Source organism: Thunnus thynnus, chromosome 18, assembly GCF_963924715.1.
Source record: "Thunnus thynnus chromosome 18, fThuThy2.1, whole genome shotgun sequence".
NCBI lineage: Eukaryota > Metazoa > Chordata > Actinopteri > Scombriformes > Scombridae > Thunnus > Thunnus thynnus.
In genome coordinates this window covers 2,327,417-2,350,640 of record NC_089534.1, presented here as the reverse complement: position 1 = coordinate 2,350,640, position 23,224 = coordinate 2,327,417, and the positions used below count along the sequence as shown (strand labels likewise).

The 23,224-nt window shown below is 41.6% G+C and overlaps 1 protein-coding gene across 2 annotated transcripts in view; it reads right to left on the bottom strand.

The window, feature by feature from the left end:
• Nucleotides 1-81: 81 nt before the first annotated feature.
• The window catches only part of ncoa1 (nuclear receptor coactivator 1), a 61,468-nt gene continuing 38,325 nt past the window's right edge, over nucleotides 82-23,224 (bottom strand). The window contains exons 8-22 of one of the 2 annotated variants that reach the window (XM_067573392.1): nucleotides 21,615-21,707; nucleotides 20,840-20,980; nucleotides 20,233-20,380; nucleotides 18,238-19,240; nucleotides 17,870-18,097; nucleotides 16,610-16,958; nucleotides 16,090-16,272; nucleotides 15,392-15,506; nucleotides 15,050-15,218; nucleotides 12,720-13,037; nucleotides 12,134-12,235; nucleotides 10,585-11,038; nucleotides 9,353-9,521; nucleotides 9,077-9,266; nucleotides 82-8,072 (exon numbers count right to left, since the gene is read on the bottom strand). In XM_067573392.1, coding sequence (XP_067429493.1) covers nucleotides 7,893-8,072; nucleotides 9,077-9,266; nucleotides 9,353-9,521; nucleotides 10,585-11,038; nucleotides 12,134-12,235; nucleotides 12,720-13,037; nucleotides 15,050-15,218; nucleotides 15,392-15,506; nucleotides 16,090-16,272; nucleotides 16,610-16,958; nucleotides 17,870-18,097; nucleotides 18,238-19,240; nucleotides 20,233-20,380; nucleotides 20,840-20,980; nucleotides 21,615-21,707 — 3,842 coding nt within the window. In that variant the 3' untranslated portion in view covers nucleotides 82-7,892. The remainder of the gene's footprint in view (nucleotides 8,073-9,076; nucleotides 9,267-9,352; nucleotides 9,522-10,584; nucleotides 11,039-12,133; nucleotides 12,236-12,719; nucleotides 13,038-15,049; nucleotides 15,219-15,391; nucleotides 15,507-16,089; nucleotides 16,273-16,609; nucleotides 16,959-17,869; nucleotides 18,098-18,237; nucleotides 19,241-20,232; nucleotides 20,381-20,839; nucleotides 20,981-21,614; nucleotides 21,708-23,224) is intronic. The other variant, XM_067573393.1, reaches the window with a different exon arrangement.

Below are 23,224 nucleotides of genomic sequence, written 5' to 3'. Positions count from 1 at the left end.
ACCGCATCATCTGCAAACTGACGTCAACAGAAGCTCTGTTTTTCATAATTAATAAAAAAAGAAAATACAGAGACGACATGCTGCATTTCAAATGGTGCTTTTATTGCAATGTGTTGCATTCCCACATTCATAGATGTTATTGATTTGTTAGTCAAAGCATCATTTCCTCAAGGTTGGCATCCTCACCTTGGAAAAAAAGCAGAGGGATCAAATGCACGAGGTGTTTGTGTTTTGAGTGTAGTAGAGAAGTGTGTGTGTGTAAACTTGAGCAGCCACGAACATATGAATGAACAAACCTCCAAATTTAGACTTCCAGTAGATGCAAATAAAGAGAGTTTTTAATTGTCAAACAAAGAATGGTTTTGTTTGGCTTATCAGCCTGCAGGGCTCTCACTCCCTGCAGGGACTGGACCCGGCCTGAGACTGATTGTCTACAAAATTCCAAAGAAAAGGTAGATTTCTTTAATTCACGTTACACACCTGAACAGGGGGGGTAGGGGGAGGGAGGGAGGGGGGGGTAGAGGGGTATTAAAAAGAGACAGAGAGAAAAAGAGAAAATATAACATGCATAAAATTCTCCCGGATGAACATTGTCACTCATATTGTCTTGTAATAGCTGCTCCGATGCCTCTTTTAAAAACAAACTTTACATGAGTTTAATATACAAAACTGGACAAAAATGAGTAAAATGTATAATATATATTTATATATATATTTATTTATATTAATTTGTACAAGGGAGAAAGTGGAACCTTGGTCTTCTTCTCAAATTCTCCAGAGAAAGCATTACCGCCCCCCACCCCCCCCCCACCCCAGAAAAAAACAACACAAAGTGGTGAGTTAATAATAAGCCTTCTTTTAAAAAAAATCTCTGAACCACATCCAACCTCAGTCCCAATAAGGCAGCACTTACAATACTCGACAACTGATGCTGTGGTAACTTTCACATAGAGTAGAGAATACTTGAACATCTGCATAAGGAATGAGTGGGAGTTTAAAAAGGACTGTGGATAGTCTCAGCGGTGCGCAAATACCATCTCGGACCAATGACGAGCGAGAAAGTTTCATCTTTTTGCCGACGTTTGTGGAAAAAAAAAAAAAGGAATCTTCCTTTTATCTCGTGGAATACATTTTAAGCATCAAATTGTTTTTCAGTCATTTTTTTTTTTGCTATGAATTTCCCTGACACTAAACATGATTACCTACGCCAGACATTCGCCCGATCCTGGTATCAGCGCACCACTAAATATTCTACATTAGGCAGCACAGAAGTGACAAGACAAGCAGCACAGAGGACAAGCAACACAGTAAGTGTGTTGTCATATATGTCAGTGCACAATTGTTGCTAGATAGCAGAGGTTAAGTCTCATACAACCAGACTTGTGACTTAGAAGCGAGTGTCCACCTTGGTTTGAGGAAAAACACGAGTGAACGCTGAGCGGCAGCAGCAGCGGCGGCGGCGGCGGCGGCAGCAGCTACAGAGCAAAGTGTTGCTGAAACAGTGTCGTGAGCAGGAATGTTCGGAGAGTTCAAGTCGGAGGAGGTTTTTTTTAACAGTTCGCCTGGTGTCAAGCTGACAGCGCAGAGAGGAGAGGAGGGGAGGGGGATGTCACCTGAAGAAGATTAGCATAGTATTTATACTGAGGATCGGTTGACGTCGACAGAGAGAAAGACGAGAGAGAAAGAGACACAGAGAACTACATTACAAAGAAGGTGTACAATTTTTTAGTCGTATTTTTGGATAATGGGTATCCACTACAGTCAAGTTCTTCATAAAGAACCTGAGAAATTCATTAATTTCTAATTAAACTAGTAAAACTAATATTTTCTTGGTACATTCAGGGGACGTTACTCATTATATCTCCAAATACTGATCTGATTGAAACAGTTTCTGATGGCCTTTTCACTCCAAGTAAATCCGATATAAAGTGCAAAATTAGATTGTATTTGCAAATTCCTGGAATAATTTGATTAATCTTCTATGTGTGTAAAAAAGTCATTTTAAAATACAGTAAACTTTCTTTTTTTTTTTTTATAAAGGTGAAAAAAGGTTTTAAAAAAAACCCTGGTTAACAAGGGTATTATTGTTAAACAGCAAAGGAGCAATCTTTACTGCGGAAAATATATACACGAGGCACCTCAAGTTTGGTATAAAGTATTCAGTTAATGAAAAAAAAAAAAAAGTGTTTTATTTTTATTTTTTTCCCGAGGATGAGCTTCAACTGTGAGATTAAACGCTGAGAAAGGTCATCAGATATCAACTAAATTCACTGAAGGGACTATTTTTGTGTAAAGTAAACTATAAATATCTTGCCTATGAAATTCATGATTTAGTGTTGCTCCAGTGTTAATTCTACAAGTCAACGTGAGGAAATGCTTGTTTCAGTAAGGTGCATAGCTAACTGTTGCAATGTTTTCTTTCTTCCTGTAAACGAGTGATAGCACTTTAGGCTCCAAACAAACAAACAAACAAACAAACAAACAAAAAAAAAGACCTCATTGGCAAAGTGGAGACTTCTCTAAGCTAACTTTGGGACATCACCTTGCTGATAGGCCACTTAAAAAAAAGGACAGAGTGTCTTAGAAAGTCGCGAGCGAGGAAGGACAAACATGCGAAACAACAGCAGCAGAATATCGTCGCTGTGTGAGAAAAAAGAGAGAAATCCAAATTAACAACAAAACGGGGGGGCCGCTACATTAGGTCTTGTCCAGTGATGATGAGGTTTGCATATGATATCCATCAAACATCTTGAAGCTTTGGTCATTTACTATTGACAAATGCAAAAAAAGGCTACATCAGTCAGACAGTTAGAGAATAATAATAAAGAAAAAAAAAAAGCCCACTCATATACACAACAACCAAGGCAATGCTTCTCCATAAAACCAAGGCTCCACTCTCCCAGATCTGCTTAAACTTTTTTTTTTTTTGACAACAGAGAAAATTAAATAATATGGCCTTTTTTTTTTTTAAATTAACCCGTACAAAAAGCCAGTCCACACTGCTTCTCTCTCAGTAAAATCACATTCAGCAGTCGCTAAACCATTCTCTGGCATAGTTATCTGAAAACACCCACAGGTACTGTGCAGGGTCTAAAAAGTAAAAGAAGAAAAGAATCAAACCAGGACATCTTCGACTTTTCCATCTTAGAGAACACCAGATATACAGTATTAATCACTTACACACATACATACGCACTCACTGATGGTCATATACATACATACATCATCAGAAAAATAAAAAAAAAAGTAGAAAATCAAAATAAAAACATGACGGAGGCGAGTAGTTATTTACCACAAACTCGGAGCACTACTTTTTTTTTTTTGTTGATTCTGAACAGATACATATTCACATTTCTCTGTTATATACATTATGTTAACATTTTGAAACCAATGTTATAAAAGAACCTAACCTTGTACCTGTTAACTGTAGTGAGGAGGGAGGGACTGTCGTTTCCACTGAACGGCTGTTGCATAAAAAAAAAAAAGATTAAATATGCATCGGTTGTATTTGGCATGTTTTTTGTTTTTTTAGTTGTTTTTTTTTTAAATCACAGGATAAGCTGACAGTTGCTGTTGAGTTTCTGCTTTTAAACGGGGGGGGGGGGGGGGTTTGTAGCGGAAACCGTTTCCATAGGAATGCCTGTTCCACGCAGAGAGATGAGAGGAGGGAGGGGTTTCAATACTGTATGTGTGAAATCATCAGAGCGGCTGACAGAATCCTTCCATATAATAATACATTCTTCCACTTTGTGCAGCTTCTGTGTTGTATTTCTTTTACAATCAACCAAACAGTGGCGCAGGGACTGTCTGACTTCATGAATCTTACAGGAAATCCACTAATTTTCTATAAAACTGAGCATTTGTCTTCCTCTATCGACTGTTCTGCCTGATAAGTGCATCGCAGCGGTTGAGAACTGAAGTGCAGATTTTATTTTGAAATAAAACAGGAACTGTCCCGGTTCTCGTCTGTAACTAGCTTCTCTGTCTCCTCAAAGAAAGAGCGACAAAGGTTAAAATAACACTAATGTAGAGCTACAACGATCAGTCGATCAACAGAAGATTCATCGCAGACTATTTTGATAATTGACTCAATGTTTTGAGTTATTTTTTAAGAAAAAAACCCAACGTTTTTAGTCGACTCTTGGGCTTTTGGGAAACAGTAATCCAACGTTTTCACCATTTTCTGACCAAACAACTAATTGATTAATCAAGAGAATAATCGACAGGTTCATCGGTAATAAAAATAATCGTTTGTTGCAGCCCTGCAGTCATGAAGCAGCTGTAGCTGGAATGAAAACCGTGTATAAAAACTGAGAATTAAAGGTGTAGGAGTTGCTCACAGTAACATCCTTTACTGCCCTCACTGCCAAGTTTAGTGGCGGGAAAGTTTGGAGGTAGAGAGAAGTTTAAAAAACTGAGAGACACAGCGACGAAGGAGAGAAACGGGACGACTTAAAAATCCGTTTTTCTCTTCTCGGTTTATCTCTAATTTAAGAAGTGCTTGTTATATTAAAATGATGTAACACTGTGGTGAAGTTAAACGGTGAAACAGATCTCAGCGTGCAAGCAGCAGAAGACGACACTGACATACAGCAGGTCAATCACAGTGTCAACACACGGCCCAAAAAAAAGCAAAGAATATCAGTTTCTATTATATATATATATATGCAGAAAAATAGAAAAACCCATCTCAGAAAATATTGGTAAATCATTTTCCATGTAACTGTTTGAGCTGCAAAGAAACAAAATGTTTCTGTGCCACTGTTTGGAGACGAAACGCACGGATCTGCACGTCTAAACATCTGCACAAAGCGGTTTTTCTCACATCAGACAACGTCGGAGGAGTCGGTAGGTGGAATGTTGACCTTGCATACTATCCCTCTAATATTTGGGTCACGTTGCATACGGTGAAGTATTTCTGTAAAACAGTACACAGGAAAAAAAAAGCCCTATTTCACGGGAATTAGCATCACGCTGTACGTTGAAATAAAGTTCTGAATTAAAGGTAGTCGTTGAATTATTCCCCTAATATCTAAATATGAGGTCTGCGCTGTATGCAAAACCCTCTCCACAGATTTCCACAACTGTCTCCCAATTTTTCATGACAGAAGGAAGATAAAAAAATAAAAAAAGAAGAAGAAGGACTGACAGGCGGGATTACTTCCATCAGGGAGCGTTGGATTTTTGTGCTGGAGTACAGACGTGGCAGATTTGACGGGACCTCAATCATCGGATGTTCCCTGATAGAAATAATCCTGCGTAAGAGAAGACTGATACGTGCCTGATATAAAGATCATATATGTGTCTTTACTTTTGCTGATGCAGGCGACGTCTCGGCAGGGTTTTTGTTTCTGTGTTTGTTAGCAGAGGTCTGTTATCGCTGAGAGAGACAGTGTCTGACTGAGCAACAGTAGTCAACAGAAAACTGTATGTGTGTGTAGCCAGTGGAGTGAAGTCTTCATCAGGGAACCAGAGGTGGAAGGAGAAGAGGGTTGAACCCCCCCCCCTGCCTGCCCCCCTCCCTCAAAATAATAAAATAAAATAAAATAAAATAAAACCTTTTGAGGGATAAAAACAGATTTGGAGGAGGTGAGGAGAAAATAAAAATAAAATATTGGTTTTTTTTTGCAACTCATCCTGTTTTGATTCAATTTCATGACAGCTTTAAACTAATTATCCATCACATCTTTGTTAGGAACTTCTATTACTAAAGCCTCTACTTAAATGTCATTATATAGGAACAATATCCAAAAAGCGCGTCGTTCGCCGTGACTACGTGGCGCCACGTTGACGCGGCTCTGTACCGTTAGCGTCACCGGAGGACGCGTAGTCACGGCGACGGACGCGGTTTAAGGGTATTATTATGCTTTTTTTTTTTTATACAATGGTTACAAACACATGTACTGTCTTGAAAAGTTTTTCTTTAAAGTATTGTACATACATAAGAATAAAAAACAGGAGAAAGCAAGAAGAGATGGCTAACTAGCTCCCTGGTTACCACAAGAGAAAGCAAAGCAATCCAACCCATATCCCCCCCCGCCCCCCCAGAAAGTGTGTGGCTACTCGTAGCGCAGAATGGGACGCCGAAGGGAGCGAGACCTAGCTATATTTAAAATCAATCGCTTAGAATCTCTTTTCACATTTTAGAAGATGGAATAACTTCCTCCTCCACTGCAACATTTAGCGGTATTACAATATATCATGATGCCAAAAAAATAATCTCAAAAAACTTGACATTATTAGAATAGGTTGTTTTTTTTCCCCCCCAAAAAAAGGAAACTAAAAAAAAAAAACAAAAAAACAAAAACCTGGATCGAATCACATTATACATAGTTTTGCTGTTCTGAATAATCAATTAATTACACTTTTTTTTTTTTTTTTGAAAGGAAAGCAGTTACAAGAGAAGAGTGAGCTCATCACCAAGTCTTTGTCCTTCTGTACTGTACAATACTACCCGCCTGCATGGTGCACATGGCAAACAACACTGATAGGCCGAGAGATAGCATGAAAGATACACAGAGAGAAAGAAAGAAAGAAAGAAAGAGAGAGAGAAAGAACCCAACAGGGCTCTGTATTCACAGCTGCTGAGGTGAGGGGTAAAAATGTGACGGACAGACAGTTAAATAATCATAACAGTCTTTTTTTTTTTATACTTTGAAAAAATAAAATAAAAATAAAAACCTCCTCCCAGGGGGAGAAAGACACGTAAGTTCCAAACTGAGCAGCATCCCGTCTGTCTCCCATCCATCCATCCATCCATTCTGGCTGTTGTCAAAGCTTGTTCTGATGATCATGAAGATGATGATGTTGATGATGATGATGATGATGATGATGATGATGATGATGATGATGATGATGATGACGGTGAGAGCAGAAGATTTTTTTTTTTTTTTTTTTAAAACAACCAAAAAAAAAACAAAAACAATTCAACCAAAAAAAAAAAAAAAAAAAAAGTTTTAAAAATAAAAACAGAAGACGTTTAATAGAATAATATGTGGAAGAAGAAGCAGAGCTCGGGAAAAACTCAAACTTCCACCAGGCACTGTAGCTGATAGAGAGAAACAGTCACAGAACCAGCTGATACTGAGCTTCTATCCCACAATGCCACAGAGGTCTGAAACCTTAACATTCCCACATCGCTGAGAGACAGGTAGAGGAAAACAACAAAAACAAAAACAAAATTAAAAGCCAGAGGTGCTGCTGTGTGGGATACTCCCAACACTAAAAAAAAAAACAAAAAAACGCTGAGCTCAGCTGTACGCTGAAACTCATGCTCCCAAGATGCACTGCTGTTGCTGCTGCGACGGAAACCGTCCGATCAGAAAAAAAAAAAAAAAAAAAAAAAAGAAAAACACGAAAAAAAAAAAAAAAAAAAAAAAAAAGGAGGCCGGCCCTGATTTGACAGTGACGACAACTTGGCAAATCTACAATGATGTCGCAGTTGTTTTCTTGGGTCAGGAAGCAGGAAGTAGGTCACCAAGGAATGAGCAGCAAGACAACACTGCCTTTAATAGGCTGAGGCAGACAGACAGGTTGTCAGACAGATTAGACAGGCAGGTTTAAATACACTGCTGCTCCTTCTGACTTGAGTCTTTTCTTAAAGTACTGGGCGGTTAGCGAAAAACCAGCCCCGAATCCCCCCCCCCCCCCCCCCCCCCCCCGCACAGAAGTGGTTAGGCTGTTGTAACTCCACCGACAGGACAGCCAGACCTCTCTGAGCCTACTCTGTGGCCGTCAAAACATCCACCCTTCCATCCATCCATCCATCCAAAAGGTGAGACAGAGACAGCAATGGGTCTGGTGCACCGACCTCTGAGGAGGAGGCGTAGAAGTGAGAAGTAGAGGGAGTAGGAGAGCTGAAGTGGGTTTTTTTGGGGTGGGGTGGGGGGGTGTCACTCGGTGAGCAGCTGCTGGAGGAGGCTCTTCTGCTGGGCTTGGTTGTTCTGGGAGCCCTGCGGTCCGGGACCTTTCTGGGAGGCGCCGGCTCCGATGGAGCCCTGATTCAGGTAGGAGTCACTGCCAACAAGGTTCACTGTGCACTGGACGTCCGCGAACACTTGAACCTGCTGCACCTGCAGGGACCCAAGAACAGAGTGTGTTTTAGTTTTAGAGGCCGCTTAAAGGACGAGTTCACAGTTTTTAAAACGTCTTATAACAACAGTCAGGAGCTCAAATGAACAGTGAAACATGTTTTTCTTGCTGTAATCTGATCATTAGAAGATCCTTCATAATGCATTTACAATAGAAATGATGAAGGACGAAATTCTGTGCAAAAATGTGTTTAAAGGTTTATTATAAGCTAATATGAATATGAATGTTACAGTCTTTTTAGTGCCAAAGTCCCTCTTTTTGTTACTATACTTCCACCTGCAGCTCAACAGGGAAACACTGTCAGTCAAGACTTAAAGATGCAGATTTTACCAAACATAATAACCACCAAATAACTGCCTCCATCACTAACATTGTAAATGCATTATGAAGGGATCTTCTAATGGTCAGTGTGTGATTTAGCAGATATGTGAGCTGAAAACAGCTGTATAATTAAATCAATTTAATCTCAGTTAGACTCTAAAACCAGATAAACACAGAGAGTTGTTGCACTATTAATAAAGAGTAAAAGAAAAAAACATTACACATGATGGTCCTTCCTGAAAGCCACATTTAGATCAGACAAGACACAAAGACAGATGTTACCATGATGATGAAGGCTGCAACGATGAGTTAATTAATTAATGATTAACTGATAATCGATTCATTTTCTGGTTCCAGCTTCCTAAACGTTAATATGTTCTGGTTTCTTTTGTCTTCTATCAAATTTAGCTGAATATCTTTGCGTTGTGGCATTCCAGGTTGCATGTTGTCCTTTGGGAAACAGTGCTTGATATTTTTCACTATTATCAGATATTTTACAGACTAGACGACTAATCGATTAATCCAGAAACTAATCATTGGTTGCAGCTAATGACGACCAACATGATACAAACCAGGATCAAAGGAGACACGTGATGCAAAGTTTAAAACACAAGACAAGAAGCCTGTAAGACAGTAAAGTGCGTTCAGGCTGGAGGTCACTAACCTGCTGGTCGCTACACACTGAACCCACGTTGCTGAGGTTACTGTTGCTCATGCCAACGGGCTGCCCCATGGGAGGTAACGAGCCGACGCCACCGGAGCCTCCGGCCATGGAGACGGTGATGCTCATGTTGTTGTAAACCCCCTGCTGGCCGAAGGGCTGTCGTGCGCTCTGTCCCGATGGACTGAACAGGCTGCGGCAGCACAGAGAGACCATCAGAGTCACGTTTAAATATGATGTAATGTTTACATCCCCTTCTGGCCGTGTGCACACACTCACCTGTTGCTGCCCAGGCCCGTCTGCTGCCAGCTCTTCATTTCTGGTGACTGGTAACCGGGAGGCGGGGCTTGCTGAAGCAGAGGACTCTGGGAGGTGGAGTTCTGAGGCGACAACAACGGGCTGGTGGGGCTCATCTCAGGAGGGAAAGATGGATCTTGCTGGACCAAAGCTGTGACAGAGGACGTAAATAAAACAAGTTTTGAGAAGACGTGACGTAAATATTTTGTTGTACAGAAAAAATACAGTGAAAAAATTGCAGTGAACGACCATAAAATGGTAAATTTGTGTTTATTCTTTGTAAAAATGGGGTTTAGCTTTGCTGCTACGTGGTCACTGCAGAGATACTTTTTAAAAAGTTATAAATATGAGCATCTTTTATATCAATTGATTATCACTTTCACTGTATTTTAAGTGTCAAAGGTCAATTTTTCTAATTTGAACTTGAAGGAAAAAACAGTTTAACCCATCAGAACCCTTTCAATGTTCTGGAAAATTCCTTCTAACAGCTTTATTCTTGATTTTAACTCATGAAGACATCTACTGAACATCCTGCTGCAGTCATGTGACAATGTGTGAATCTGTGTAGCCATGACATCACCACATGTGACAGAATTGGCTAATTTTAAAAAGCTTGTTTTTTATTACTAAAGGTTTCAACCCAGTTAATAAGACGTCCTGTATTACATTTAACCTGTTCTGACCACATTTCTTAAACAAATTGATATAAAACAAGTTAAGGGAAATATCTTTATGCCATATATGTTACATTATAGATCTTTGACACTGAAGGTAGAATTTCAAAATAAAATTCAGAAATATGTTCCTTGTGGTCCATTTGGTCTGTTTTATATTCCCCATCATTTTCCTTTAAGGAGAACTGAGTTCTTCTGGGTTAACAAAGAATTCTACCACTTTGTCACTATCATATATCATCACCATCATCATCATCTCACAGCTGAGAAAGGTCACCAGATGTGGCTGAAAGTACCAGAATGGTCATCAACATCTGTTAAGTGACCTTGTGCTAATATTTTTTGGTCAAACCGATATTGTGACGCTAATGCTAACCATTTGGATCATGTTTTGTTTACAACAGAGCAAACAAAGTGGAAAGATGAAATGACCTCCTGCTTAAGACAGAATTATAGTAACTGGGAGCATGGGGAAAAAAATGTTCAATCTTTAATTTGCAGGACGACGTGGGGGATAATTCCTGCAGTCCTTGAACTCACCAGACCCTCCAAACTGCTGAAACAGGTTCTGCTGTAACGAGGAGTTCACGGTGCTGCTGAACTGGCCCTGCACGCCACCGATCAGCGTCTGGTTGTTCAGGGGAACTCTGACAGACAGTTTGTTGTCCAGAGGGCCCCCGGAAATGGGACTGAAGTGACTTGGTGAGGTAGGGGGGTTTCCCGTCATCGGGGTGTACCCTGCCGGGAAGTTGAACTGCTGTTGTTGTTGTTGTTGTTGCTGCTGCTGCTGCTGCTGCTGCTGCTGCTGGGGGGTCGTAGGGGGACCTTTTGGTACCCTGGCAGTTCCGATGGGCCCCACAGTTCCAGTCGGAGCGCCCGCCATGTTCTGTCTCATCAGCATGACCTTCTGCTGGAAAAGCTGGCGCTGGCGGTGCTGGATGCTGTAGAGTTCCCTCTGACGCTGCGCCAGCATCTGAGCGTTCAGTGGAGGCTGCTGAGAGAAGAAGAAGAAGAAGCTTCCTTTAATCTCAGTGTAAATATATTCTACTCCTACAGGATCATCTGCAGCTATCATAAAGCTTATATAAGTTACCTGAAGATCAATGTAACAACCAGAAATCAGTGTGTATTCATCAGACAGAAAGCCTCAGCTGACTAAACCTTCTTCTATGCCTTTAATTAATTGTTTTACCTCTATGATTATTCCCCTTCTCTAGGATTTTATTGTCTTTTACTATGTATTAATTGATATTTATCCCGTTTTAATGTCTATGTATGTAAACATGTATATGTGTGTATATATTTTATATTTCTTTTGTAAAGCACTTTGAGCTGCATTTTATGTCATGAAAGGTTCTCTATAAATAAAGCTTATTATTTTTATTATTCATCATTTTTAATTAATTCCAAAATGTACTTTTAATAATTGAATTGAGCTCCTTGTACAAAAAAACCTCTTTTATTAAATGTTATATATTGATGTTTAGGCTCAAAGAGCTTCAATTTAAAGAACATATTACTTGAAGAAATCTACAATAAATCACAATAATAGTCTGATAGTATTTCTTGCTGCATTTAAATTGAGATACTTTTTATTTTTTAATTAATTAAATTGTTACTTGAGTAATTTTACTCCTAGTTAAACCTGCATTAACTGATTTTTTTTTGGCCACTTGGGGGCAGCAGAGGTAAACTGTAAACACAACACTGAAACATTTTCACCTTTTAAGTTGCTACAGCAAATAAATGAGCAAACGAAGGTTTATTTACACATCTAACAGACACAGAGACACAATATTCACTCTCCTTTTAAGCTCTGCTTTGGTCTCCACCACCTCCTGAGGGAAATATCTGGCTCTTTAGCTGCTAAATGCTCCACTAGCTAGTCTACAGCTAACTGCATCTGTCTGCTGTTTAGTGATGAGCAGGTAGCAAACAGCAGCTTTTTGGAGCTTTTTTTTTTTACCAGCTATTGTTCATAAAGAAATATTGATTAATGCAGCTTTATGTATGTATGACTGGCTCTGTAGAGAACCAGCAGTGGGTGTTGAGGGTGAGCAGAGCTGTGTTTGCTGCTGCTGAGACTCACTTGTGAGGGCATCTGAGGCTGCTGAACCCCCTGACGAACCCCCATGTTCACATGCTGGGCTCCTCCCGGGAACGTATTGACGCCCGCCAGCCTGTTCTGGAGCTGAGACGGTGAAAAAGAGAGAAAAAAGAAAGAAATAAGCGGTGAAATAAGCAATGAGAGGATGATGATAACATGGTGAAGGGAAGGATGAGATTTAATAGATTTCAAAAGATCATTGACAGAGGAAGAAAAAGTGGAGGGAGACAGAAGAGAGGAGTTGAATGTAAGTGATGAAGGAGGAAGAGTCATAATTATATAGTAGAAGAACAGAAAGCTACTCATCAATACTGTGTGAAAGAAAAACTCTGAAGGTTGTAATGAATAGCAGTCGTGAGGGATGAGGAGCGTGTGTACAGTACAGTATGTGTTCACTGCTTAGATGTTTCTGTTGTATTAACAGTATGTCTCACACTAAACACATCACAGCACAGAATAAACAGTTAAACCTTGAAACTGTGCTGTAAAAAGTATCACAAGAGGCCGCAACTTTCCCCAATGGAAGTCAAACACACGCTAAAGACAAACCAGCACCTGTGTGACTCACCTGCTGTGGACCCTGCAGTCTCTGCTGCAGCTGCAGGCGCAGTTGGTTGGGGGGCAGCCTGAGCTGGGTTCCCATCCCCTGTGGTCTCGTCATGCCCGGTCTCAGGCCTATGCCCGCCGTCCCGCCGGGGAAAGCCCCTCTCGGAGCTCCGAACCCCAGACCCTGCGGCCCCACCGTGGCCAGCTCTGGAGGAAACTGAGCTTGTGGAGCTGGCGTGAATTGGGAAGGGTAGGTGGGCGGTTTAGGGTCCATGGAAACTGGGGTGGCAGTGGGTTGCTGGGTTGGGAAGTTTTGGGGCAAAGGGTCAAAACAGCCACCCTGAGAGGAAGCGGAAAAACATGGCAGAGAGACGTTATCAATGGCTGCAACTAACAATTATTCCTCTGCAGATTACTTTCTTGATTAATCAATTACTCATTTTGTCTATAAAATGTCAGAAAATAGTGAAAAATGCCTTGAAAAAGGTTTATATGTCATATATGACATATAAAAGCTTCAAATCATCACATTTGAGACGCAGCAACCAGAAAGTATTTTGTCTTAAAATTGCTAACATGATTACAATAGTTGCTGATTAATTTTCTGTCAATTGAGTCAATTAATCGACTAATTGTTGCAGGTCTAATGTTAATAATTAGTAAGTTGAGTTGGTTATTAAGGCTCCTTTGTTTAGTTTGGACACATTTTCTCATACAAGTGAATGTGAAGACGTGTCCAAACCTTTGACTGGTTCTGGGTTTTTATATTTTTTTAAACAGATTCGCCAAAATAAAGTTAGAACTACTGCAGTTCGAACAGAAGAACTCGAGTAAAACTGTGAATGTCTTGTAAATTGAAAACACCTCCTGTTTCACTTCAAAGCAGTCCAGCAGATTTTTTTTGTGCCAGATCCAGCTTGTGGTGGCACAAACAGGCGGAGCAGAAGCCAGCAGACGCTGCCAACATTTAAATTATGCAACTGTTTTGTTTGTTTTGATGAATTATAGTAACGCTGCACAATTAAACCTACAGTGTAGAACTTTTACATATAAATGAACATCTGTTACATTCAAGCCAAACAAGTTTAACACAAAGCTGATTAAGCCTGTCAACACCAGATAAATCTCTCTGTATTTCACACTATAGAGTTTTTAATCTGACATTAGCTGGATGGATTAATGCATACTGAGCTCTGTGGTCGGCTAACTCCTGGTTAGCTCTCCGCTAACTCGAATGGGGATAAAATAATTTAATCGTGCGTCTCTTCTAGACTTTCAAAATGTTATCAGTAGGGCTGTAGTCTGCTGGTCGATTAGTTGGTCGATATGCTCTCTAAATTCTCATTGGTCGAATAATCTCTGTGTTATTTTCATAAGGAGAAAAGTGCTACATCAACAGCTTTCCAGGATGAATCCATTATTTCCTGCGGTGGGAGGGACAGACTAACAAATTACCTTACCTAACTTTGAACTCACCCAACCTAACGGAGACTGCTGGCTCTAACTGTACTCAACGTTTACTGAATCTGTGTTTCTCCATAATGACACAACGAGAACCCCCACCAGGCCAAAAATAATATTATTAATATTTGAAATCGACAGCGTTTGGGAGTCTCTGTGCAGCGCTGTTCTGGTACGTGAGTCAACCTCTGTCGTTGCCGGGGAAACCGCTGGTAGCGCGGCTCCGTTGAGGAGTATGTTTGCGTAGCGAGCGGGGAAAGAGCGAGGGGCAGAGAAGTGACGGTGGATACGAGCGGAGCAGAGGAAAAGGTTAGTAGTAAGTTGTCAGTCTGGCAGTAAATGTACAGCACAGACTACAGTGTGTCAGTTAATAAATGCTAAAAAGTCACGTCGGTTGTTTCCCCAAATGCTGGAAAAGTGAAGGCGGTTAGCTCCAAAGTTAGCAACAATGGGTTAGCATAACTGAAGCGGAGAAATGTGTGGCTGCTGAGTTTACCCCCCCCCCCCCCCCCCCTCCGACTAATCGTTTAGTTGAAGATTATGTACGATTTTAGTCGACCAAGATTTTCTTTGGTTGACTACTAGATATCAGACTGAATGGATCAAATTCATGGGGTTTGTGTGACACTGAAAACAATTAACCCACCGTTTTACAGCAGTAACAGAGGGAGCAGGCTACAGCTGAGCTATGATAGAAGCATGTGACAGTGTTTTTGTAATAACTGTCACTGCCAGAAGGGGGCGACAACAGTCCTGCACTCCAGCTTTAATGATGAATCTCTTAAAAATGATCATGTACTAAAAAACCATTTCGCTACACACAACCTTACACCTGAGCACCTTCACTGCCCAGCTCTGCAAGTATTCTTACAGTCTTCATCACGTGCTTACCTGTACCAGTTTGTCGATACCCAGAGCCTTGTCCAGCTCGGCCAGTTCACTCTCATCAGTCCCACTGAGGAAGGAGACGAGCTGCTCTAATAGAGCTTTCTCATCGTTTCGGCCTTCGGGTGTCGTCGGAGGACCCAGCACTTCATCCAGCGTACAGGGCACACACTGCCTGCTCACACACAAACACACACTGTAAAAGGTCTATAAACTACATTAACATGCACAACAGCGGGTTACAATCATTTTTTTGCAAAAATTTCTCCCACAACTCCAGAGCAGAGCAGTCAAAGCAGCAGCATGGAACGAGTATTTATTGATGTGTTTATAGACAGTGATACTTACTCTTGTGGTGATGCCAGGGGAGCTTGTAAAGGAGTTCCAAGACCATCAAAGGACAAGGTATCAGACAGAGCGAGAGGCTGGAACTGGGAGTCTGCCACATCCATCTTGGTCAGGCCTGAAACAGATTTGAAGAAATTTAAATGAGCACCACACCAAATTCTGGTTTAAATTACTTTAAAGAGAAGCTCAACATCTATGAGATGAAATACAGGTCAATAGGATGTTGAGCTAGAGGGTGATATATAGTACAACTGCAGGACTTGACATTATTTCAAAACATTATTTCAAGCTCAAAATCATATTTGAGGCCATAAATACATCTTAAAATCCTGCTTTCGACGCCCCTGGATGACTGAAACTCTGACCTTGTTGCTTTCTTCTACAATCCGGCGCAAAGCTACATCATTTTTTCACACAGGTGTAACAGAATACACCTTAACCACACCCGGCAGTGATGTCACGTACGGTCAGATGTGTTACAAGGTTGAAACTTTCAACCTATAGGAGGTCAGTTCAACAAAGCTTCTCTGCCACATAAGATTCAGCATCATATTACTCTTCAAAGCTTCACCGTCTGGATCCTTTTTGCCTCCTTGTTTTCCAACAACAGCATTCAATTCTGACCAAAAACAGGTTCCCGCTGTTGCTAGGAGATAGTTTTCCTGTGACTAACTGTGACAGTATGTTATCTTGCATACCAGTGCTTGAACTGAATGGGTTGGTAACTTCTGCCTCTGGGAAGGGGCTGCTGTCTTTGGGGGTCTGGAAGGGGTCTCCCTGTCCCTGGGTCTGCGTCTGGCTTGGAGTGGGGGGACTGCAGAAATCAAAAGACGACTGACTCTGGAGGCTGCAACCGGAAGGGGGGCCGCCATCACTGTGCCCTGGAGGAACAAACACATATATGCACATAAATGATATGATGAATGAGTGAACAGTGCTGCTAAACACAAGACACTCAGCGCTGTGCTGAAGTTAAACAGGAAGCAGGTCAGTAAATGATTCTGGTTTCATGTGAGGTGTGCTGACACCGCATTGCCTCCTAAAGGCCACTAGGGGGCATAAAGACTCACAGTCTGTAGATAAATATAGTTTTCTGGAACAACAAGGTGCTGTTACAACCACCACCACTAATAACAATAATAATAGAGTCCACAGCTAGTCTGTAGTCATGCTAAACCCTTCCCTCCTCTACATGAACCCTCTAAGCTGAAACTGTACCTCTGTTAGGAGTGCCGGGAGGCTCTCTCTTCACATTTACATTGCGGGGAGTGCTGGCCTCACCGGGCTGGAGCTGAGTGGGTGACTGCAGTTTGAGCTGGGGGGAAGGGGAGTGAAGCTGGGGTGACGGGGACTGCAACTGGGGAAGGGACTGGGGCTGAGACAGGGGGGACTGGAGCTGAGGCACAGGAGACTGGAGCTGGGTTGAGGATTGGGGGGCCGGAGACTGGAGCTGGGGGCCCCCTCCAGGGGTTGTTGAATCCTCGCTGCCCTGTTTGGGCCCACTTGGGCCTCTCAGGCCAGGCAGCAGCTGGGTAAGAGGATCCATGTCAATAGGGCCACCAGACATCTGAGGGCAGGAAAAGGGAGAATAAAGCAGAAACAAATGAAAAGGGATAGAGGAAGGAAGATGAGATGAAGGGGCGAATGGTGAAATGGTGTGAAAAAGAAAATAATTAAAGAATAATGGGTGGGAGAGAAGGGGGCCAGGCGATCAGTGAAAGAGAGATGGAGAGAGACAAAAGGTCAAAGGCTAGTGAGCTTCAAAGGCTGCAGCTGGTAGCTGAGCCTACAGTGGAGACAAAGTCCAAGAAAATAAACATCATGATTTACAACGGCTGTCAGGCAAATGCCAACGCAGACGCACAGCTCAGTAAAGGACAATTCCCTGGTTTAATTGTGAAATACTCTTTCTGACAGCGTCTGAATGCAGCAGCAGCAGCAGCACATGTGATTTATAACATACACACATATTATGATTATCAGGTCATTACTATTATGATTTGTGTGTCATATAAGAACATATCTGTAATTACAGGATTACTTTGTGTTACTACAAGTCACCATGACGTCTGCTGATGCTGCTTTCAGCCGTTAACGCTCCAAGCTGCTGAAAGATCTGAGATTTTATCATTTATAGTTATTTTATTTATTATGATCATTATGTTTTATTTTAATTTAACATTTTACTGTTTCGCTATAATTATTTATTCTGTGTAGTATTTCACAATTTTGTTTTTTATTGTTATTTTTATTGATTGCATTATCTTTTATTATCTAAACTACCCATCTTTTATTGTTGCCTTATTCAATCAACTTTCTTTTTCTTCTGTTTTTTTAGTTGTTTTGGTGCACATTAGTCTCTTAATACATTTTTAACATCCTACGTTTTGTTTTGAAATGCATTTGATTTGTTTGAATGGTGCCATATAGATAAAGTTTGATTGATTGACTGATTGATGACGTTGCCGCCGGCTGTACCGTGGAGTCTCGGCTGTCCTTGCGGCTGTCTCTGCGGCTCTCTCCGACGGGGCTTGATTTGGGGCTGATGCAGGCCGAGCTGCTGGACACTCCGGCGGGTATGCATGCGCCTCCTGCTGCGACGGTCGATCCTGCACAGACTGCTCCCTCCCCGCTGACTCTCTTCTCCACCTTGACCCGAACCGTCTGCAGGCTGAGCGCAGACGGAGGTGGCAGGTCCCCCAAGTCCTTCAAAAAAAAAACAAATGACCTTTCAGTTAGTGGTTTTTCATGGTCACCTTATTTTTAATATGCAATAAAATACACGGCTAATTCCCAGTAATCTCATCAGAGAATATAGAAATGTAAAGGGAATATCTAATAGTCACCTTCTCATCTGTATCAAGGAGGAAACGGAGTAACTGGTGGTCCTGTGGCTCTCTGGAGCTGGACTTGTGAGGTGCTGTGGTGACTGCGGGACTGGCAGGCGGCTCCTTCTTGATCTCAACTTCAGTTTTGTTTATTCCGTCCTCGGTGGTGGAGGAGGCGTCGTTGGGACTGCTGTCCTGGAGCAGCCGGTGCAGGATCTTATGTCGTTCTGTTAGAGTACTATGGGAGGCGGGGCACTGAGGGCCGGAGGGAGGGGGGTTGGGATGAGGTGATGAGGTGCAATGGATGCTGCTGCTGTTGTTGTTGTTGTTGTTGTTGGTAGATTCAGTTCCTGTCCCATTGCTATCCAGGAGCTGACTGAGTCTGGGGTTACCCAACTGTGAGGCAGAAGGAAGGGGGGCTTTTACAGAGTCCTCTCCCCCTCCTTCTCCTCCTTCTGGGGGTTTTGCCGATGACGGTCGTGTAGAGGAGCCGGTGGGCGTACTGGCTTGTCTCTGAGGGACAGGAGAGGACAGGGAGAAGGACCCTGTTGACCCACTGCTGGCGCCACTACTACCATCACCGCCAGACTGCTGCCTGTTGAGGCTGCCTCCACTGCTTAGTGCCCCGGCTGGAGAATGGAGGCCTGGTGTGGAGGGAGAGAAGGGGTTCCCCGGTACGCGAGGGCTTCCCCCTAACCCAGGACTGGCCCGTGGCATCCTGGGTGACATAAAAGAGGTAGGGGTGGCTGTGAGTGGGCTGCTCAAAGGAGAGGGGCTGTTGACCTGCCGGGGACACGTCCGATTAGGCGTCAGGTAGCCTGTGGGTGTGGCGGGGTTATGTCCGTGGGAGGAGACGTTGTTGTTGTTGGGGTGAAGGCCCGAGGAGGCGAGGCCTGAGCCTTGGGTCGAGTTGCTGCCGGGAGGACGGGCCGGGGAGCGGGAAGGAGTTTGGGCGAGGCTGCCCAGGGTCGGTGGAAGGCTGGGGTTAGTGTTTTCCTGAGAGCTAGCAGTGTTGTGTTCCCTGAGAGAAAAGTGGAAAATAAGAGAGAACTTTAGCCTGAGGAGAGAGCATGTAGCAGAGCAGAGAAGCACAATGACAAACTCACTAGGTGCACATTTAACGATGAGCTCATTACTATGGACATTAGTACCACAGCTTTTAGTCTTCTCCTGGTTTTACATGGAACATGAAGAAATCTGGTCATTCAGCTCCCAGTACACATTACTCTGATATTACCCAGGTTCCTCATCATCTGCATCAGTGCAGCTTTGTCTCTCTATCTTCCATTTCCAGCAAATCTGTAGTTTCTGCAGGTTGGTTCATAGCTGCTGTGATATACTAAAATGTATCCTCTGCATTACAAGTGTCAGACTTTCTTTTATTACAGGACTTATTATCATATATTTCAGTTTTTACTTACAACTACTTAACTAGAGTTGATGACACACCTGTGAACATGGCAACAGAAAGATCAGAAACATGGTTAATGTATTTACAAGCCACAGCATCACAGTTTCTATGACACAAGTCCAGCTAGCATTATAAAAAACCGTGAAGGGCTTATCCAAACTTCTGAAAGCAGGATGTTATGTTGACATGTGCAAAACATTAACCAGGATATTTATAATGCAAAAACTTTAAAATCATAATTGTGATGTTCATGTGCATGCAACACATTGGTTGTGACCCTGCAGTGTGCAACAACATCCATATGCACGAGTTAAAAGATGATAATAAAGTCTATTTTACTCTGTGACATCACTTGTTATGGCTTTAGATAAAATGCAGTTCATTTGGACTTGTGATTAACTTTTTAATTATGCATACAGTACTGCAATTAGACCCTAAACTTACTATTAAACTGAGATTTTATTATGTTTGCTGTACAGTTTTAATCAGGAATAAGTCAAATAGCAAATAATTATTTGATATTAGCAACAAAAATCTATTCACCAGTGGTGTTTATAGCAACCTGAGCATTAGTGTGTGTGTGTATGAGTCCATCACAGTACCTGTCAATAGTGTGAATGCCCATAATGAAGGGCTGTACGTCAGGGTTGGGGGGGCAGCAGAACTTGCAGCGGGTCTGAGCGCTGAGCGGGGTGCCATCACTTAATGTGAAATGGTACAGCGGGCTGATAGCGGTGCCGTGGGTCATCACTGAGGGGAACACACACACACACACACACACACACACACACACACACACACAGACAGAGTGAGAAAAAGAGGCAAACAGCTCTGCCTCCCCCCAAAGTCCAGATGATACGTCTGCATTCAGTGTGCAGCAGAAGCTTCACTACAGGTGATAATCCGATACAATAATGTCTGTCTTCCCTTAAGGCCTTTTACTACATCATTTTATATCTGAGGTAATTATGTTTACAATCCCTCACACTCACTTTGTGATAGAAAATGAAAAACCTTTCCACTGGAAACAGCTTTGTTAGGAGGTGACTCATAAAATTTAGTATTCAATTCAATCTATTATAACGGTATTGAGGTGGCGCTGAAACTCGGTAACCATGACAAAGCTGGCGGAGAAGCGCATCAATGATTTTTTTTTTTTTTTTTTTTTTTTTTGGGAGTGAAGCTGAAAATTAAATCGTGGCTACTCACCCTCATGCAGCAGCTTCTTGGCGTGGGAGGGCTCTTTGCCCTGCGGCTGAAAGAAAGCGTAGATGCACTTCCTGACCAGGTCCTCCCAGCCAGGCCGGCCTGTCGCCCGCAAAGCACTAGTTTCTATGGAGATGATCTTCCCTGGAGAGGTGTACCGCACACATATAAAAAACACACACACAAAAGATCAGTCTACAAAGATTTCAACATCTACAGCAGCCTGCACACATTTAGGGTTCACACTGTGACCATGAACAAAATGTTCCTTACTCCTGCTTTTTTTTTTTGTTCTAATCATTTTCAGAGAATAACGCCAAAATAAAAGCATCAGCGAAATGAATGTATATTCTGCTGCCTTCCTGTAATGTGACTCATTCTCTAATATATCACAACATGCTCATGGAAATACGTGGACTACACTTCAAAATCACATAAAATTAAACTAATGCTATGTAGAGCTGCAGTGATTAGTCCATTAATCAATTACATGAAGGCAGAAAATGTCATTTGATCATCAAAAATGCCCAATATTTGCTGGTTTTAGCCCCTCAAATTGATGATTTAGTGCTTTTCTTTGTGACAGTGAGTGAATATCTTTTGGGTTTACGACTGTTGGTTGTAAATAAGACATTTAAAGACATAACTATTGACATGTTTCACTATTTTCTGACAATTTATGGACAAAATTATGATCAATTAATCATGAAAATAATCAGCAGATGAATCGATAATGGAAATAATTGCTAGTTTCAGCTTGTGTGTGTGTGTGTGTTACCTGTGGGGTCCTGCTTGGTGATGAAGGACTCAGTGCTGACAGGCTGGGCTCGAGGCATCCGACAGGCAATACATATCAAGCAGCTCTGTAGGTCTGAAGAGAGAAAGGACACGAGTGGTGAGGGTTTTTAAAAAAAAGAAGTTTATTATCTATGTTACAGCATGATATGTAGATTATTTTGCCATCTAATTTATAGAATATGCTAAATTTGGCTCGGTGTAATATCCCTCCCAGATGCACAGGTGTAAGAAAAGACACAAGAAGCTGTCAAAACTCAAAAATCTGTTTTCTCGTTATAAAGGAGAAGTTATAAAAGCCTGTCACAAAGCTTAAAAATGTGCTAACAGAGCTGTCAATCACACCCACAATGCAAACAATGGACGCTGGGACTTCAAATTGGCAAAACTTTCTTCTAAAGACGTACAATACTGTAAACACGATGCTATAGAAAGGAGTGACAGAAAGCAGGCAGAGCTCAGCAGCACAGTAAATCTGCAATGCAGGAACTACATCATAAATTTTTATCAAGGCCATTGATTGCACCAATGACTCCAAAATTCTCCTGCAATGATTTGGTCACCGTCCAACTGGACAGATAGCGGACGCAGTGAAAGTGGAGCCTTGAAACCTCGTTTTAATACCGTTAAAAAATTTCACTTGAGAAAAAAAGAAAAGAGACGAGAGGAAAAAAACTGCAGGTCAACAATTTGTCTCGGCAATAATTAAAGATTTCTGAAGTGACAAACCAATCAAGTTTCTTAAATTGGATTCATTCTTGACATAAACTCGAAAATAAATGTCATAAGAGTCACTGTTTCTCTCTAAACACTTTCACAGGTGAGTTCAGGAGTTTCAGATACAGTGCTGTGCAGAAGTTTTAGGCACTTTAGATGTTTGGATTCTTATGCATTATGCAACACCATCAGGAAGGCGTCTGATTGGTCCCAAATTTATTGAGTTTGTCATGCAGCATTACTGCAGCATGCTGCAGCATGACAACAAGCCCGAACATCCAGCCAGAGTCATAAAGAACTATCTTCATCTACAAGAAGAACAAGGAGTCCTGCAGCAGATGGTCTCTGATCTCAACACCATGGAGTCAGTCTGGGATTAACATGAAGACACAGAAGAAGATGCAGGAACAACCGACCTGCTGAGAACCTGAAACACTGAGGACTGCTGCTGTTTGAAAGGCAAAGCTGCTCACAGCAACATATTGATTTACTTTCTGCTGTTTGATCAACTTTATATCAAGTTAACTGATAAATAAAAACTAATCAGGACATTACTGAAAGCGTCCTCACTTTACTTTTAGTGCCAATATTTTGCACAGCACTGTGTGTTTAAACCTGTGGTATAAACATACAGTAAACAGAACTACAGTATAAAACGCTAAACTACAGTATAAAACACTAAACTGAACTACAGTATAAAACACTAAACTACAGTATAAAACACTAAACTAAACTACAGTATAAAACACTAAAATGAACTACAGTATAAAACAATAAACTGAACTACAGTATAAAACAATAAACTGAACTACAGTATAAAACAGTAAACTGAACTACAGTATAAAACACTAAACTACAGTATAAAACACTAAACTG